This window comes from Panthera pardus, unplaced genomic scaffold (genome assembly GCF_024362965.1).
Source record: "Panthera pardus isolate Hobbes unplaced genomic scaffold, ASM2436296v1 HiC_scaffold_18, whole genome shotgun sequence".
NCBI classification, from domain to species: Eukaryota; Metazoa; Chordata; class Mammalia; order Carnivora; family Felidae; genus Panthera; species Panthera pardus.
In genome coordinates, this window is record NW_026526743.1 from 11,164,919 (window position 1) to 11,181,982 (window position 17,064).

Genomic DNA, 17,064 nt, shown 5'->3' on the forward strand with positions numbered 1-17,064 from the left:
GTCTCCCTCTCTCTCTGCCCCTCCCCTGCTTGCACTCTGTCTGTCTCTCTCAAAAATAAATGAATATTAAAAAAAAATTTTTTTAATCCAGTTGTTAGCTTTTTATCATTGAGTTGTAGGAGTTTTACAGATTTTGGAGACTAACCCTGCAGCAGATGGATATATAGGTGCAAATATTTGTTCCCATCCTGGGTTGTCTGTTCCCTCTGTAACCACTGATCTTTTATTATCCACAGTTTTGCCTTTTCTGGAATGTCCTACGGTTGGAATCATCTGCTCCACGTAGCCTTTCCAGTTGGGTTCTTTCATTTAGTATTATGCATTTAAGTTTCCTCTGTGTATTTTCAAATTGATAGCATATTTTCTTTAATCACTGAATAATCTTGCTTGTATGAATCTACCAAAATTTGTTTATTCATTTTCCTTTGTAAAGACATCTTGATTACAGGTTTGGGCATTTATGCATAAACATGCTGTACATCCAAGTGGCGGTATTGTGTGAACGTAACTTCTCAGCTCGTTTGTGTATATGCCAAGAAGCATGATTCTCGCATTCCATGGTCACAGTATATTAGGTTTATGAGAAACTGCCAAGCTGCACTCCGGAAGTGCTGTGCTATTACTATTTTCCACAAGCAAGAATAAGAGTTTTTGTTTCCAGGCATTGACGATGTCATTATTTTTGATTTTAGCCATTAAAGTAGATACATAATGGAACGTAACTTTTAAAATTTTGTTGTTTTTTATCTCATTTTTCTTTTTTTTTTAATGTTTTTATTTTATTTTAAGATAGAGATAGAGCATAAGTGGGGATGAGGCAGAGAGAGAGGGATACACAGACTCAGAAGCAGGTGCCAGGCTCTGAACTGTCAGCACAGAGCCCGATGCGGGGCTCATACTCATGAACTGTGAGATCACGACCTGAGCCGAAGTCGGACGCTTAACTGACTGAGCCACCCAGGTGCCCCATCTCATTTTTCTAATGACAAATGTGGAGCATTTTTTCATATTCCCCTAACTTTGTCTTTTATGGAGAAGACTTTTTTTTTTGAGAGGGAGGGAGAGAGAGGGAGCGCACTAGCAGGGTAGGGTAGAGGGAGAGAGAATCTTAAACCGGCTCCACACACAGTACGGAGCCTGAAGCCAGGCTCCATTGAGGTCCATCTGATGACCTTGGGATCTCCACCTCAGCCGAAATCAAGAGTTGGATGTTCAACCAGCTGAGCCACCCAGGCGCCCCATGAAGACATTTTTTTAATCAACTGCAGCTTATCGCATTTTTCTTAATAAATTGTGATTTTGGTGTCGTATCTCAAAATTTACCACCAAGCATAAGGTCACGTGTTTTCTCCTATGGTATCTTCTAGGGGTCATAAAGTTTTGTATTTTAAACTTAGATCTATAACCCATTTTGAGTGAAATTTTGTGAAAAGTGAAAGTTCTATATATGGATTCATTGTTTTTACTTGTGGCTTTTCACTTCTAGCACCACACTTTGAAAAGATTATCCTTTCTCCATGGAGTTGTCCTTGCTTCTTTGTCAGAGATAGGTGGATGGTATTTGTGTTGACCTATTTCTGGGCTCTGAGTTTCAATTTTTGCATCTGTTGAGATGATCATGTATGTGGTGGTTTTTTTTTTTTTTTGTCTCTTATTCTCTTCATATGGTGTATTCCATTGATTAATTTTAATTTTCAGATGTTAAATCAACCCATCTTGCATTCCCCAGACAAATCCCACTTGCTCATGATGTATTATTCTCAAGATATGCAGCAAAATCAGATTTTCTGATAATTTTCATACATTTTTTAATGTTTATTTATTTTGAGAGAGAAAGAGAATGTATGAGCAGGGAAGGATTAGAGAGAGAGGGAGAGAATCCCAAGCAGTCTCCAAGCCCAGCATGGAGCCTAGTGCAGGGCCTAATCTCATGACTGTGAGAGCATGACCTGAGCCGAAATCAAGAGTCAGATGCTTAACCTACTGAGCCACCCAGATGCCCTTTTCTGATAATTTTCATGTATCTGATATCTTTATAGATAAGGGTTAATTGGTCTGTGGTTTTCTTGTGTTGTCTCTATCTCACTTTGAGATCAAAAGAATCTTAAGCTCATAGAATGTGTTGGGAAATGTTTCTTCTTTATTTTCTGGAAGAATTTGTGAAGACTAGTGGCATTTCTTGTTTTAAATGGTAGAATTCCCTACTGAAGGCATCTGGGCTTGGGATTTCCTTGTGGGAAGATTTTCAGTTACTATTACTTTGTGTAGTTCTCTTTAGGTTTTCCTCTTATGTCATATTTAATCATCTTTTAAGGAATTTGTACATTTCCTGTAAATTGTTTAAATTTGATGGGTAAAGTTGCCCATGATAGTTCCTTATGATGCTCTTAATTTCTGCAGGGTCAGTAATCATATTTCCCCTTCATACCTGGTTTTCTTAGTTGCTCTTATGTTCTTGACCTACCTAAAGTTATCAATTTCAATAATTTTTTGAAAGAACCAGCTTTTTATTTTCATCAATTTTTATAGTGTTTTTTTCTTTTTTTTTAAGTGTTTATTTTTGAGAGAGAGAGAGACAGAGTGGGAGTAGGAGACGGGTAGAGAGAGAGGGAGACACAGAATCTGAAGCAGGCTCCAGGCTCTGAGCCGTCAGCACAGAGCCCAACCCGGGGCTCCAACTCACAAACCGTGAGATCATGACCTGAGCCGAAGTCGGACGCTTAACTGACTGAGCCACCCAGGTGCCCCTCTAGTGTTTTTCTTTTTTCTATTCCAATGAGTTTTGTTCTAATCTTTATAAATAGTATCTGTGTGTTTACCATCTCCTGCTTTTGGGAGAAAGAGGCACACAGAAGAGGGGGAATGCTCTGTAATGGAAAAAAGGTAAGGTTTCAGGAGTGCCCTGGTTGTAGGATGCTGGTGTGAGGGTGCAGTGGCAGGGTGGGGGTGGGGTAAGTAGAAGTGGGGATCCTGTGTGATTTGTTAAGTATACATATTTGACTTTCTCCGGTTGCTCTTAAGTGGGAAGTTTGAGCAAAAATTACAGAAGGTGCTAGTAACTAATCAAGTTCCTAACTACTGACTTTTTTAGTAACGTATTGTAAAAACCTGAATACAGGATATTTAGGGTGTCCTGACAAAATCAGTATAGGAATCAAGACCAAATCATTAAACACAGGACATGTCTTTGAATCGCGCCAGGGTCTTTATAAAGGTGACTGAGTGCAACATGGAGAGGTCGATGCCATTGGAAGGCAAGTTGTGCTACTCAACAGTCTCCTGTGTTGTGACTGGTAGATTAACATTTATTAAGTACCGCACAGGGTGCTGAATGGTGGGGTCATTACAAGGGCCTTTGGGAAGTCCTGTCAGGAACTTACATTTGCTTGTGACTCTTCAGGCTGTAATCTAGGACATGTACTTCCATGAGGAAGTGGATGTCAGTGTAAAGTCCCCTGCAGGCCGCTTGGCCAAACAAAATGGATGCTGAGACAGTGACACCAGGAAGTAGCTTAGCTACACTCTACATACCCAGAAATAAGAGGCCTGGCACACCTCGGAGGTCCGCACAAAACCATGTCACCTGCAGGAAGGACAGGGCGGGAGGGGGCACTGAGATTATGCCTTTATGACCGATGTGTCAGGGAGTCCCCAGGTGGGGACATGCTTTGTGGGGCAGGAAGCAGAAACACACATTAGGGCTGGTTCTTGAGCTGTTTGCAGTAAGAGCTCTGCAAGCCTGTAAAACTGACTAGGAAGACAGGAGTACACACCTTTGTTAGTTTGGCCTTCAGATGAACGCTAAAGAGACAAATGGAGAAAACACAGAACAGTCGGGATACAGAGAGCGGCTGGCAGCTCTCTCCCCGATGTGTCCCGTGCACCTACCGGAGAGCCTGAAACCCAGTGGGTGCGTACTGTGCATCTCAGATACGTAAATACACCCCCCACAGCACAGTTTCCCTGTTCATTTTCACCATCTAGGCAAGCCTTTCAAAATAGTGTCTCTCTTTCTCCAAGCAGTTAATAGCCTCGTTTTCAAGTATAAAAAAGACAAAAACCTGAAGTGTGGCCAGATTCAAGCAGAGCCATAAGCGTAGCTTCATTCTCTGGCTTTTCAGATTTCACGTTCTGGCAAACTTCCTTAAGATCTCAACTTTCCTTTTTTTTTTTTTTTTTTTTTTTTAATGTGAACAAGTTATGTCTTCCCAGCTGTATTTCTGCTACTCTCTTTGAATAACTGATCATTATTAATACCTTTCAGTAATTTCCGTTTCACAAGTGTTTTTCACAGATGATTTCGACGTCCTGTAAGGACACCAGTGGTAAAATTTCAGGTGAAATGAGAATCACTTCCCAGCAAGGACAGGAGAGTGGATCCGTCACCTTTGTCTGTAGGACAGGCTGCTCCTTTCTTACAGGTGCCTCGACTTACGGAAGGGGCCACACCGTCCTGGCAGAAGATGGCGTGTATTAAGTTACTATTCTTTCCAGATTTCAGATTCTTAATCTGAAATTGAAAAATGTGTCAGAAGCAGTAGTATTTGAAGAACTGTGTTACTCACTGGGTTCAAACACAACCAGTGACTGACTGCACAGGTAGGAAAGAGGTTTTTCCAGGAAACCGAGGCAGAGCTTGGCCCTTTCTCCCCACCTGGGTGATGCCCCATCATGCTTCCCCCACCTTCCCCTCCATGGCTCTGTCCGAAGCCTTTTCTTTCTTGTCCTGGGACAAATACAAGGCTCATTAAAACAGACTCCAGAGATTCAGCCTGTATTTGAAAAGCGACGAGGTAGTTGGCAGCGCTGAGTGGACCCGTTGTCCTGATGTGGTGTGTCCCTTTGCATTGTAGCTTTTGGGAACCTCCCTTGCATCGTAGCATATGAAGTAACAGGTCCCTAACCTTTCTGTGACTGCCGGACTGTGCGCCGAGAAATCTGGGTCCGTCCCCTTTAAAAGCAGGCGAAGACACCTCCCCCCCCTCCCCCGCCCCTCCTTCGGAGCAGCGGAACTCCAATTCCCAGCGCCCCCCACTAGCCTCCGGCACTTCGTCCGCTAGCTGGGAGGAGGGCGTTAGTCTGCGCGGTGGGTTGGTGGTGGCGGCGGATAACCACATCACCCATAAGTCTGCGGTGCGCGTCGGCGGCGGCTGAGCCAATGAAGACACGAGAGGGTGACGTTGGCATGCGTGCGCACTGGGTGGGGGGCGAGACTTCCGGCGTCCACTCGGTGTCGTTTTAGTTGCTCTCGGTTTCACGGGTTCAGGGCTTCTCAGGTGCTTGGTTGGCGCAGAGGTGACGGAGTGGGAGGGCGCGGAGAGAGTCGCTGTCCTCATCGCTGAGGCGGCTGCGAGGCGCCCTCGCCCCCGCCCGGTCGCCCGCCGCGTCCCGCCCCGCTCTTCCCACTGGTCGGAGGCCGAAGCCGCGCCGGTGAAGCCGGCGCAGGTGGGTGCTGCGACCCCCGGGCCCTCGGCCGCCCGCCCCGCCCCTCCTCTCCCCGCCCGCTCGGCTCCCCGCAGTCAGGCCCCCGGGGCGGGAGCGGAGGGCGTCCTGGTTCGGGGTCCCGGTCCCGCAGGGGCTCCTGAGTCGGGGCCCAGGGGTCGGGGCGGAGTGTCGCCTGCAGGGGCGGCGTGCGCGGCTGGGATCTTCCGGGGTCGGGGGTCCAGGGCGGGGGTGGGAGGTGCGCGCCCAGAGATCGGTTAGGCTAGGGGAGAGCAGGACGGGGAGGCTGCTGAGGAACCACCCCGGGCAGTCATGGTGGAGGTTGGGCCAGGGCGGTGGCCGTGGAGGGAGATGCGAGGAGATTCTGCAGACTCGGGCAACAGAGCCGACGGGGTTTCCTGCTGCGTCGCCTGTAGCTGTGAGCACAAGTGGGGAGTGAAGGACCAGGTCAGGGCTTCCTTGCCTGCACATCTGAGAGAACGGAGGTGGGGAAGCGAGCCCAGCGGGCAGGTTTCGGGGAGATCTTGAGTTCGGTTTGGACATGTTGATGCTGAGATATCTGAGGGTGGAGACGTGACGTGGGTCCGTAGAAGTGAGGGTCTGGAGGACGGGGAAGGGAGCTGGGCTGGAGCTGTCCAAGGTGTGGAGGGTGTGCACTGCTCCAGAGCCTGGCCTGAGGACCCGACCAAGGAGGGAGTCTTAAGATGATTTCAGATGATGAGGAAGTTGAGGGCTGAGAGTTGGCGGGTAGGGCATGGGAAGCAGGCGTTGGCATCCCTGATGCTTCCTCCGGAAAAGAGATTTGCTGTAGGAGAGATCCTTCTGCATCTCTAGGAAGGGAGGCCTTGGTGGGGTGAGGAACTGCCCTTCGGTGGAGCAGTGTGTGTACCGGTGTAGACTCTACACCTGTGGGTTCAGCCGACCCTCAGGACTACTCTCTGTGGAGCAAGGGAAATGTCCTCCAGGCTGATGGAGTGGCGGGGTCCCACACAGGGCATGCTTGTCAGCCCTACCCCTCAGGGCCAGTGGGATGAGCCGCTGTCCGGTCCAGGGCCTCCAACAAGCCCCCTTCTGAGGATTAAGTAGCAGCAGTTCTTGTCGCTGTGTGGACCAGCGGCTTGTCTGCGTACCCAACCTTTTCCTACAACTGGCCAACGTAAGAATGTATAAAAAATTTGTTGACTTAAGCACTAATTAATATTCTAAATATGTATGGGGCACTTGGGTGGCTCAGTCGGTTAAGCATCCAACTTCGGCTCACGTCATGATCTCGCGGTTTGTAAGTTCTAGCCCGTGTCCGGCTCTGTACTGACAGCTCGGACCCTGCAGCCTGCTTTGGATTGTGTCTCGCTCTCTCTCCTCCCCTCCCCTGCTCACTCTCTCTCTCTCTCTGTCTCTAAACAAAACATTAAAAAAATTCTTCTAAATATGTATACATGGGTAGATAATTAGAAATGAACCTATTCAACAAGTTAAACTTATGCAAACACTTCGTAATTTATTTGAGATTAATTTTAATCTGTTTACAGTATAAAGTTTGATGTACATTTCCTGAAATCATAAAAAGCAGTAAACATAAAGACCTTAAATTTCAAAATCCTAGCACTTCATTTGCCCTGAAAATCCACAAAACTGGATTCTATGGACAGTAAGATCTGTTACATAGTATGTACTCCTGACGTTTCGGTACCAATATGAACCCAATGAGGTCGAAAGCATTCTTATCCCCATAAGCTCTTTTCCCCCTTAGGCTCAGGGATGCTCAGGGTTTCCCATGGATGTTCAGTTACCCCATCCATAAGAGGCAACCTGTTTTGAGGAGCTGAACTTAGACCATGAGGCTGAGATCACTTTGCTCCAGGGCAGGGCACAGCTGGTGGTCCAGCTCAGTTTATAAGATCCTTCCATGGTTACCCATTTTTCATGGTCTCCTGTCTCCTTCCCATAGGGTCCCATGGCGGTGGCAGAAATGCTTATGGACCCCGTGCAGGTGAGTGGAGGGTGTTGCACCTTTCAGCCATCCCGATTGTCACCCAGGTAGTTTTGGCATGCTGTGTATATGCCCCCAGGGAGTGGCAGTGTCCTGTCACAGGAGCCTTCTCCTGTCCTCGCTCTCTTGAGCCTGAGGACCATGTGCTTCCCTCAGGCCCGGGATCCTACATTTGGTATTAGATTGTATGTGGAGGAGTTCCCGTTTCTAACAAGTGATGTGGTAAGACGTGGCAGGGAATCCTGGCTGCAGGATTCAGAATGTTCACATGCCTGTAGGTGCGACTTAGCTGGGATGTTGGGGAAACTACAGGTCTCTCATACCTGGTAAGAATGGGAAGCCAGGTTGGGGGTAGGTAGGGGTGCACGGGTACCAGACCTTCAGTGACAGCTGGGGTTTGGGGTCTCCAATCTGAGGTTGGTGGGAAGCAGGGAAGGTTTAAAACAGAAGAGGAAGGTGGTGTGACCCCAATTTTAACAGGCTCCCTTTGCGGAGTGGAAAACACAGGGGGGAGGGGGTGTGGGTGCAGGTAGGGAGGCCCGGGCGACAGTGCGGGTGAGTGTTATGGCTACATGGGACTGGTGGCTGTGGAAATAGAGGAGTCGCTGGTTTCTGGGTGTATTTTGAATCAGGGCTGCTCATATTTTGTGACGGAGAGACTCGGGGAGATGAGGAGGTGGGATAGAGGGAAGGGTTGGGGTGCCCCGGGTTTTTGGCCTTGTTTCCAAGGATGGGTGCTTCAACTAAAATGGAGGAAGTCAGCTGTATGAGGACTTTCCAGGTGGAATGTGAAGACTCCATTTTTCTCTAGTCTCAGATATTCCAGGGGCCCCAAGGGGAGGGGTCACGTGGGCACTTTGACACGGAGGTCTGGAGCTCCGGGGGTAGATTCAGGTTGGAGGCAGCCGCAGTGTGGGGGCTGGGTGTGGGCTCGGAGGAGCTGTGGACCAGCTCCGGGAGGTAGCATCGCTAGGTCGTGGGGGCGATGCCATTAGGGGAGCAGGGATGGGACAAAGGGTGTGGCCTGAGTACGGGGTTCCTTGATTGGGCACCTGGGTGGGGTTCCAGGCCCCCTAAAGCTGAGGAATCCGAGTGTCTGTGTGTGAGTGTGTGTGAGAGACAGAGACAGAACAGAGAGGGAGAGATGGTGGGGTGGGAGCGAGAAAGTCTTCTGAGACCGGCGTGCACATGAGCTAGATGTTAAGGGGGCGGTGGATCAGTTTGAAGAGCTGCCAGACCTAACGTGGGTGGGTGTGTGGGTGCGACATGAGTGTCCCTGGCCTTCAAAGGAGACGGGGAGGTTCTGACTGCTTACGGGACAGTTGGTTACGGGGCGGTGGGTGGAATAGAGAAGGTGTAGGGGCTGAAGGTATGTGAGGTCCTCACGTGGGCAGGGTGGCTGAGGATGAAGCAAGAAGCAGGGCCTGGCAGGGGGACCTTTAAAGCAAGGCTGGAGGCTGGCCTGGCGCTGGGGGACCTGGGGACTCCCTGTGTTCAGGGGCAGAACTGGGCCTGAATTGGATCCTGGATGCATCTCCATGCACTGCCTGGGTTCCATGTGCAGAATGGCCTCTGGGGAAGTGAAGGAAATGCCAGCGTGGGCCCGGGGTGTCTGGGGGGTGTCTGTGGAGGGGTCAGCGTCGGGAGGGAGAGGAATCCCAGGAGCGATATGCAGGTGAAGAGGAGTGTGGATAGCTCCAGGTGCTTAAGGGAAAGGGACGAGTCCGAGTTCACTGGGGAGTCAGACCCGGGGAACCCCAGGGAAACTGGCCAGCGGGAGATGGGGAGAGGCCCACATCGCTGAGCCCACAGGCTACGTGGGGTCTTCCTCCCTTCATGCCGTGCTCTGAACACAGCGATCAGTGGTGACGAGAGCAGGCGCCAGTGCCGCCAGCAGTTGGTGAGTCTTCGACGTTGGGAAGTCGGGGAGGAGGGTGAGCAGGGATGGCTGTGTGCGGGGAGGACCGAAGGTCCAGGGAAGAGAAGTATATCAGGCATGGCACTCACAGGATTTCAGTTCACGGAAGCGGGCGAGCGATGACGTGGAGACCGATGACGCTGAAAGGTTTTTTATTCTATTTGTCGAGGAGGCTGTAACACAGGGCCACACGGGAGCATCAGATTTGGTTAGGAGGCATAACCACCAGCAAAGGGAATCATTTTAGCAGAGTTTATTTGACTTTGTGGGAGAAATGCAGGAAGGGTAGGGCAAACAGCTTAGGGATGGCTATTCTTTTTTTAAAATTTTCTTTTTTATTTCAACGGTTTTTTTTTGTTTGTTTTGTTTTTTTTGTTTTTGGTTTTTTTTTTTTTTTGGGACAGAGAGAGACAGAGCATGAACGGGGGAGGGTCAGAGAGAGAGGGAGACACAGAATCGGAAACAGGCTCCAGGCTCCGAGCCATCAGCCCAGAGCCTGACGCGGGGCTCGAACTCACGGACCGCGAGATCGTGACCCGGCTGAAGTCGGACGCTTAACCGACTGCGCCACCCAGGCGCCCCAGGGATGGCTATTCTGTATAATTTTAGTGTATCTGGGGTAGAAGAGATGGCCCTGGTTGTCCGGTACCTGGCCCTGGTTGATTTAGGGCGGGGGGCGGGGGTGGTGTTGACTTGTGTGAGTCAGTGAAGGAGGTGGCTCAGAGTGTGGGCTCTGGGTATCAGAGGAGATGCAAACAGATTTGACCGTCAGTTTAGCCCTGTAGTTAGTGGATGGCCAATAGATAAATGCAGAATTCTCAGGACACAGTCAACCTAAGAAGCTGTTCATGAGCCAAACCGATCCACTTCTGGCAGAGCCGCGTGGTCTTTGAGGATGTGGCCATACACTTCTCCCAGGAAGAGTGGGGCCTCCTTGATGGAGCTCAGAGACTCCTGTACCGTGCTGTGATGATGGAGAACTTGGCGCTTCTGTCCTCCCTAGGTAAGGCCCTCACACTGAGCCCCGCGTCTTGGGCTGGGCTCTGTTCTGCCCCTTTTCCCCAGGGGTAGCTCTGTCCTTCCCACAAGACCAAGGGTCCTTCTTCCTCTCCTGGTCTCCTGGCAGGACTGGGCTGTGTGCCCTGCACCCGCTCCTCCCCAGCAGGTCCCAGGGCTCAGAAGTCAGAGATGTTCACGTTTGTCTGAGAGATCCCTCAGACCTGGCTTGTCCCTGATGTGGTCACTTAGTCTAGATGCTTGGAACCGTGGTGCCCCAGGCTTTCCCCCTTCCTCCTGCTGACATTTCTTGGGTCCTCCTGCCTGTGCCAGGAATGGCAGGCACCAACCTAGTTACTAATTTGAGGGCACACTGGGTTGTTTCTACAGTGTGTCCTGTGAAGTTCTTGGAATTTTAAGATGTCAGATGTCCTGTGTTGAGTTGCTCTGGTCGTGTGCTGGCCATTCCTTTTCCTTTCTTTCACTGAGGACTGGCCTGTATCAGGTGCCACATCAGTGCTCACCTTGAGCCATGGGGAGGACCCTGGGTACCTAATAGGCCGGCATTACTACATCAGTGGCAAGAGGCACTCAAAAGCACGTGGCCCTGGTGCCATGGGGCTGGGGAAAGATGTGTGTCAGAGCTGGCAATCTGTCCTTTGTCCACCATCGTTTGGTGTCAGGACAGGCCAGACTTCATTTCTTTTCTTTTCTTTTTTTTTTAACTTTTATTTATTTTTGAGAGAGAGAGAAACAGAGTGCGAGCAGGGCAGGGAGAGGGGGAGACACAGAATCCGAAGCAGGGTCCAGGCTCTGAGCTGTCAGCACAGAGCCCGACACTGGCTCAAACCCATGAAGTGCAAAATCATGAACTGAACTGAAGTTGAACACTTAGCCAACTGAGCCAACCAGGCGCCCCACCAGACCTCATTTCTACCTTTTCTTTCCCATTTTCACTTCTACTCTGAATTCTGATCCCCTTTCTGCCACAATCCAACACCTGTTAGCCTTCACCTCTAATTCTGTCTCATCACTGCCTTCACAGGCTCTCCAACATCCTACTGTACGTAGGATATTGTGAGGTCTGTGTGTATCCTTAAATAGTTTTGAATTACAGTGTCTCTGTTGTGGTTAGGTAGGTATTTCTAGTCTGTCTACCGTTTCCTACACAGTGCTCACCAGTCACCAGCAGACATAGCCCTTTGCCCAGGAGTGACCTGAATCCCTGCCTCCCCTCCCTACACACCACCTGCTGTGTTTTAAGTGTTTGTGCTCTCACCCCCCACCACTGATTCCTGTGTTGCAAATCTCGTGCCCAGCGTGGTGGTGTTAGGAGATGGCGCCCCGGTCGTGAGGGCAGAGCTCTCATGGGTGGAGTTAGTGCCCTTGTAGAAGAGACCCCACCGACCCCTCAGCCCCTTGAGCTATGTGAGGACACAGTGAGAAGTTGGCAGCCCGGAAGAGGACCCTCACCCCACCATGCCGGCACCCTGATCCAGCCTCCAGAACTGTGAGAAATAAATCACTATTGTTTATAATAAGCCACCCAGTCTGTGGTGTTTTGTCATAGTAGCCCACATGGACTGAGACAGCCCCCCTCCCTTGTGTCCTTCCCCAGAGTCAGGGCTGTCCCATCGTGGGCGCTGGCCAGGCTGAGCTCTGCACAGCGGGCCTTCCTCTCACCGTCTCGAGGCCCCTTGGCCCATGAGCAGTCCCATGGCTTCATTCGTGGTTGTGTCCGACACGAATTCCCGATGAGGCTGTCTTATCCCAAAGTCGGCCTGCGATTGACCAGCATTTCTCTGCTTACAGGTTGTTGGCATGGAGCACAGGACGAGGAGGCATCACCGGTCAGGACTCCAAAGCCAGACTCTTCCGTCCAGGAGGCCCAGTGTGAGAAAGACATGTTGCCCTCGGCTGAGCAGGATGGAATGTACTCTGATCAGGAACTATATATTTGTGAGGCAAACCAAAAGGAATGGATTGAAGACCAGTTTTCTAGAAGGGAGGAGGGGAGGCCTTCCTCTGCAACGAACGACAGTGTTCACGTGGCAGAGAGTAGCTGCACGTGCTGCAAAGACGGAAAGGACTTTCCGGCCGGCACAGGCCTGCCCCAGCACCTGACCCCTCGCAGTGCATTGAAACCACACAGGGACCCCGAGTGCGGGGAGGCCTTTGAAAGCGGACAGAGTGATTACAAGCGCATTCAGTGTGGGAAGGCCTTCAGGCAAAAACAGGTACTTGGTGAGCACCAGAAAATCCACGCTGGAGTAAGACCTTACGAGTGCAGCAAATGTGGGATGGCCTTCACTAGAAAGTTCCACCTTGTTCAGCACCAGAAAATCCACACTGGAGAAAGGCCTTTTAAGTGCAGTGAATGTGGGAAATTCTTTCGGTACAACTCCACACTCGTTAGTCACCAGAGAGTTCACACTGGATTAAGCCCTTATGAATGCAGCAAATGTGGGGAATTCTTTAAGTACAATGCCAACTTCATGAAACATCAGAAACTTCACAATGGAGAAAGGCCTTATGAATGTAGAGAATGTGGGAAATTCTTTAGGTACAACTATAGACTCATACGACATGAGAGGGTTCATACTGGAGAAAGGCCTTATGAATGCAGCGAATGTGGGAAATTTTTCAGGTACAGCTCCACGTTCATTAGGCATCAGAGAGTTCACACTGCAGAAAAGCCTTATGAGTGCAATGAATGTGGCAAGTTCTTTAGGTACAATTCCACACTCATCAAACATCAGAGGGTTCACACTGGAGAAAGGCCTTATGAGTGCAGGGAATGTGGGAAATTCTTTAGGTACACCTCTACGCTCATTAGACATCAAAGAGTTCACACTGGAGAAAGGCCTTATGAGTGCAGCTTGTGTGGGGAATTCTTTAGGTACAAGTCCAAACTCATGAAACATTGGCAAAATCACACTGGAGAAAGGCCTTATGAGTGCAGCGAGTGTGGGAAATCCTTTAGGTACCACTGCAGACTCATTAGACATAAGAGGGTTCACACTGGAGAAAGGCCTTATGAGTGCAGCGTGTGTGGGAAGTTATTTCGGTACAACTCCAACCTTATTAAACACTGGAGGAATCACACTGGAGAGAGGCCTTATGAGTGCAGCGAATGCGGGAAAGCCTTTAGCCACAAGCATATACTTGTTGAGCATCAGAAAATCCACACTGGAGAAAGGCCGTATGAGTGTGGCAAATGTCAGAAGGCCTTCATTAGAAAGTCCCACCTCGTTCATCACCAGAAAATCCACAATGAAGACAGATCTATGAGCACCATAAATGTGGAGAAGGCTTTAGATACAACTCCAACCCATTAGCGGAGAATTACACTCGTAAAGCAACTTGTAAATGTAAATGCAGAGAATATGGTGAATCTTTTAGGTACCACTTTAAACTCGTTACCCTGGAGAAGCACCTTAGAAGTACAGTAAAACCTTGGTTTGAGAGTATAATTCCTTCCAGAAACATGCTTGCAACCTGGAGCACCCATCTATCAAAGCGAATTTCAAGAACCACTGGCCCAGTTGTGATCATGGGATGTTCGGCGTCACTTACTACTTGTATTGCGAGACACAGCTCATTTATCAAGTTAACATTCATGAGAAATATTTGCTCGTCTTGAGCAATAGTTGCAGAACAAGTTACTCACAATCTAAGGTTTTGCTGGGTAGTGAACGTGGGAAATTGTTTTGGTGCAGTTCGCCATTCATTAGACATCAAGAGGTCACTGGGGAAGACCTTGGAGTGTAGTCAGTGTGGTCTTCAGGTGCAACTCCAGCCCCATCCCACTTCAGAGAATTCACAATGGAGGAAGACCTTATCTGTGCAACAAATATGGGTGTTTGTTCATCTAAAAGTCCAACCTCTTGGCCCCAAAAAGTTCACACCAGAGAACATTGCAAAGGAGGAAAGACTTCAGCCAAATACTGGCTCTCATTTATCCCTGGGAACCACTGTAATATAGTTCTTTATTTTACATGTGTGTTGTGCACACCTAGCACAGCTTACCCTGTCTCTGTGCACTTAGTAGTGTTAAAAATTTCACACATTTGTGCAACCTATTTCCAGAATTCCTTTCATCTGGCAAAATTGAAACTAGACCCACGAGACAAGCTTCTACCCGCCACCCACCACACCTGGCAGCTATGTTTTTATACTGTGTCTCTATGGATTTGACTGCTCTGGAGACCTCATGTAAGTGGAATCATACGGTATTTGTCTTTTCGTGACTGGCTTATTTTGCTTAGCATAGTTTCCTCATTTGTCAGCATTTCCTTCTGTTTTGAGAAAGAATCAGAGTTAATAAGATACTGGGAAGGGTGTCAATGGAGTCAGTACAGCTTTGCCAGATGTGATATTTCGGGAGGAAGAGGAGATCCAGATTTTATATGGTATCTTTATTTCTTAACAGCTTTATGGAGGCATTGACATACGTTAAACTGCATTTATTGAAGGTGTACGATATATTTTCATATAAGTATGCACAATGGGAGCATTGTCAGAGCCATGATAATGAATAATCCATAACACCTATATATAGTTTCCATTGGCCCCTTGTACTCTCTCTCTCCCAGTCCTACGCAACTTGCCGTCCCCAGGTGGGCACTGTCATTTGCATTTTCTAGAATTTTATTTAAATAGAATCCTACGCTTACTCTTGTATAGCTGTGTTTACTAAGCGCATATATGTATTTTTAGTATTGTCCATGTTGTGTGTGCAAGCATGGCACTGGATAACCGGCAAGGCTCTGTGTTATGTATTAGAGCTGCACTGTTCATAAACAACAAAGGTGCTAATAATCACTGAGCGTAAGAGTTGTTTAGAATGGAAAATGAAGTTTAGATAAAATAAATTTAAATTCAGTTTCATATGAATTCATTATCAATAAAAAATCTTGAACCATCTGAAACACCTTTCTTGGAAAATTCTTGTTTGGCTTCTTTTTTTCTAGTAGTGTCTTTAAGCTATATCTTTGTATCATAAACGTTTCTAAAGCATTTTAAAAATGTTTTTGTGTAAAGTACACATAAAATTTACTATCTTGTCATTTTTAAGTGTTCAGTTCTGTGGTGTATTGGGCTCTCCAGAGAAGCATCAGGGTGTGTGTGTGTAGAGAGAGGTGTGGGGGGCTGGGAGTGTATATGTGTTTTAAAGAATTAGCTAAAGCATTTGTGATGGCCCGGCAAGTGGAAAATCTACCGAGCAGGCCAACAGGCTGGGGACCACGGAAGAGTTGCAGTTCAGGTCCAAAGGCAGTCTGCTGGTAGGATTTCTTGCTTGAGGTCATCTTTTCATCATGTAATCTTCAAACCAGGTGGCTCATTGAGAAACTTGAACTTTAGAAAGGGTAACAAGCATTATAGAATAGGAAACGGAAAGAGAACAGTTTGGGAGTGATACGTGGGAGGGAAATGATTCAAGACTCCACTCTGTATCTTTCAAACCTCACCATGTACAAAAGAATGCCAAAATTAAGGTAATTATATATAAATTTATGTTTACATTGAAAACTTTGTTTCATAAAGCTCACGACTATGGAACAACTGAAAAAGTGTGACAGGTACATAATGACGATGCCAGAAGGAAAGAAAGACCAAAAGGAATGGAAGTAATGCTTGAAACAATAGCGACTGATAATTTCCCCCAAATTTACCCAAATTTAGACATCCAGGTACAGATCCAGGAAGCTAAGAGAACACCAAGCAGGAAAGATGCTAAAAGAAAAAACTACACCCAGAAATAGTATTTTCAAACAACAGATAATAGAGAAAAAAAAAAAAAAAAACAACTCTGAAACAAGTCAGAGAAAGGAAACACTTTATTTCTAGAGGAGCAAAGATAACGACATCCAATTTCTCAGAAACCATGTAAGAGTGGAGTGCAGTATTTAAAGTGTTGAGAGAGGAAAAAAACCACAAATCTAGAACTTTGTACCCCGTGAAGTTATCCTTCAAAAGTGGAGAAATAAAGAATTTCTCAAGCGAAAATGGAGAGTTTGTTGCCAGTAGACCTGCCTTGAAAGAAATGTTAAAAGTTCTTTAGAGAGAAGGAAAATGGTATATAGCTCAGAATCTGAGATCTACAACGAAAGGAAGAGCATCAGAAAAGGAAGAAGTGAAGGTAAAATAAGAATTGTCTTGGGGCACCTGGGTGGCTCAGTTGGTTGGGCGTCACTTCAACTCGGGTCACGACCTCACAGTCCGTGAGTTCGAGCCCCGCATCGGGCTCTGTGCTGACAGCCCATAGCCTGGAGCCTGCTTCAGATTCTGTGTGTGTGTGTCTCTCTCTCTGCCCCTCCCCTGCTCATGCTCTGTTTCTGTCTCAAAAATAAATAACACTTTAAAAAATTAAAAAAAAGAATTGTCTTATTATTAATTATCTAACAGATTACAATTTGTCAAAAAACAGCAACAATGTATTAGAGTATATATGTGTGTGAATATATTAAAATGAATAACAGGCACGATGCAAGGAAGGAGACAGGAATTAGTAATATTTTGTTATATTGAGGCACACACACTCCCTGTGAAATGGTAGTGTTATCTGAAAGTGGATTTAGATTAGCTGTAGATGTATACTGTAAGCTCTAGGGCAACCCCCAAAGTAAACGAGTACAACCGTTAAGAAAGGAGAGAAAATGGAATGCATAAAATGCTCAATTAAAACTACAAAAGGGAGGGGTACCTGGGTGCCTTA

The 17,064-nt window shown here is 47.7% G+C and overlaps 1 protein-coding gene across 2 annotated transcripts; it reads left to right on the forward strand.

Annotated features, from left to right (window-relative positions):
* Positions 1-5,108: 5,108 nt before the first annotated feature.
* Positions 5,109-15,277, forward strand: LOC109259344 (zinc finger protein 548-like). 2 transcript variants are annotated; one of them, XM_053906260.1, is made up of 5 exons: positions 5,109-5,445; positions 6,463-6,598; positions 7,391-7,432; positions 10,227-10,353; positions 12,159-15,277. In XM_053906260.1, exons 3-5 carry the CDS (start codon positions 7,397-7,399, stop codon positions 13,682-13,684), a joined length of 1,689 nt encoding a protein of 562 aa, XP_053762235.1. In that variant the 5' UTR covers positions 5,109-5,445; positions 6,463-6,598; positions 7,391-7,396; the 3' UTR covers positions 13,685-15,277. The 2 variants fall into 2 exon arrangements, with proteins under 2 accessions (XP_053762235.1, XP_019292450.2); XM_019436905.2 differs by lacking the exon at positions 6,463-6,598.
* Positions 15,278-17,064: the final 1,787 nt, after the last annotated feature.

What these genes read in the sequence shown, in the direction of transcription:
- LOC109259344 (XM_053906260.1), top strand. Translation starts at nt 7,397, where the DNA reads ATGGCGGTGGCAGAAATGCTTATGGACCCCGTGCAG. An exon ending in TGCTTATGGACCCCGTGCAG is followed by an intron (nt 7,433 to 10,226) that starts GTGAGTGGAGGG and finishes CACTTCTGGCAG; the next exon opens with AGCCGCGTGGTCTTTGAGGA. An exon ending in GGCGCTTCTGTCCTCCCTAG is followed by an intron (nt 10,354 to 12,158) that starts GTAAGGCCCTCA and finishes CTCTGCTTACAG; the next exon opens with GTTGTTGGCATGGAGCACAG.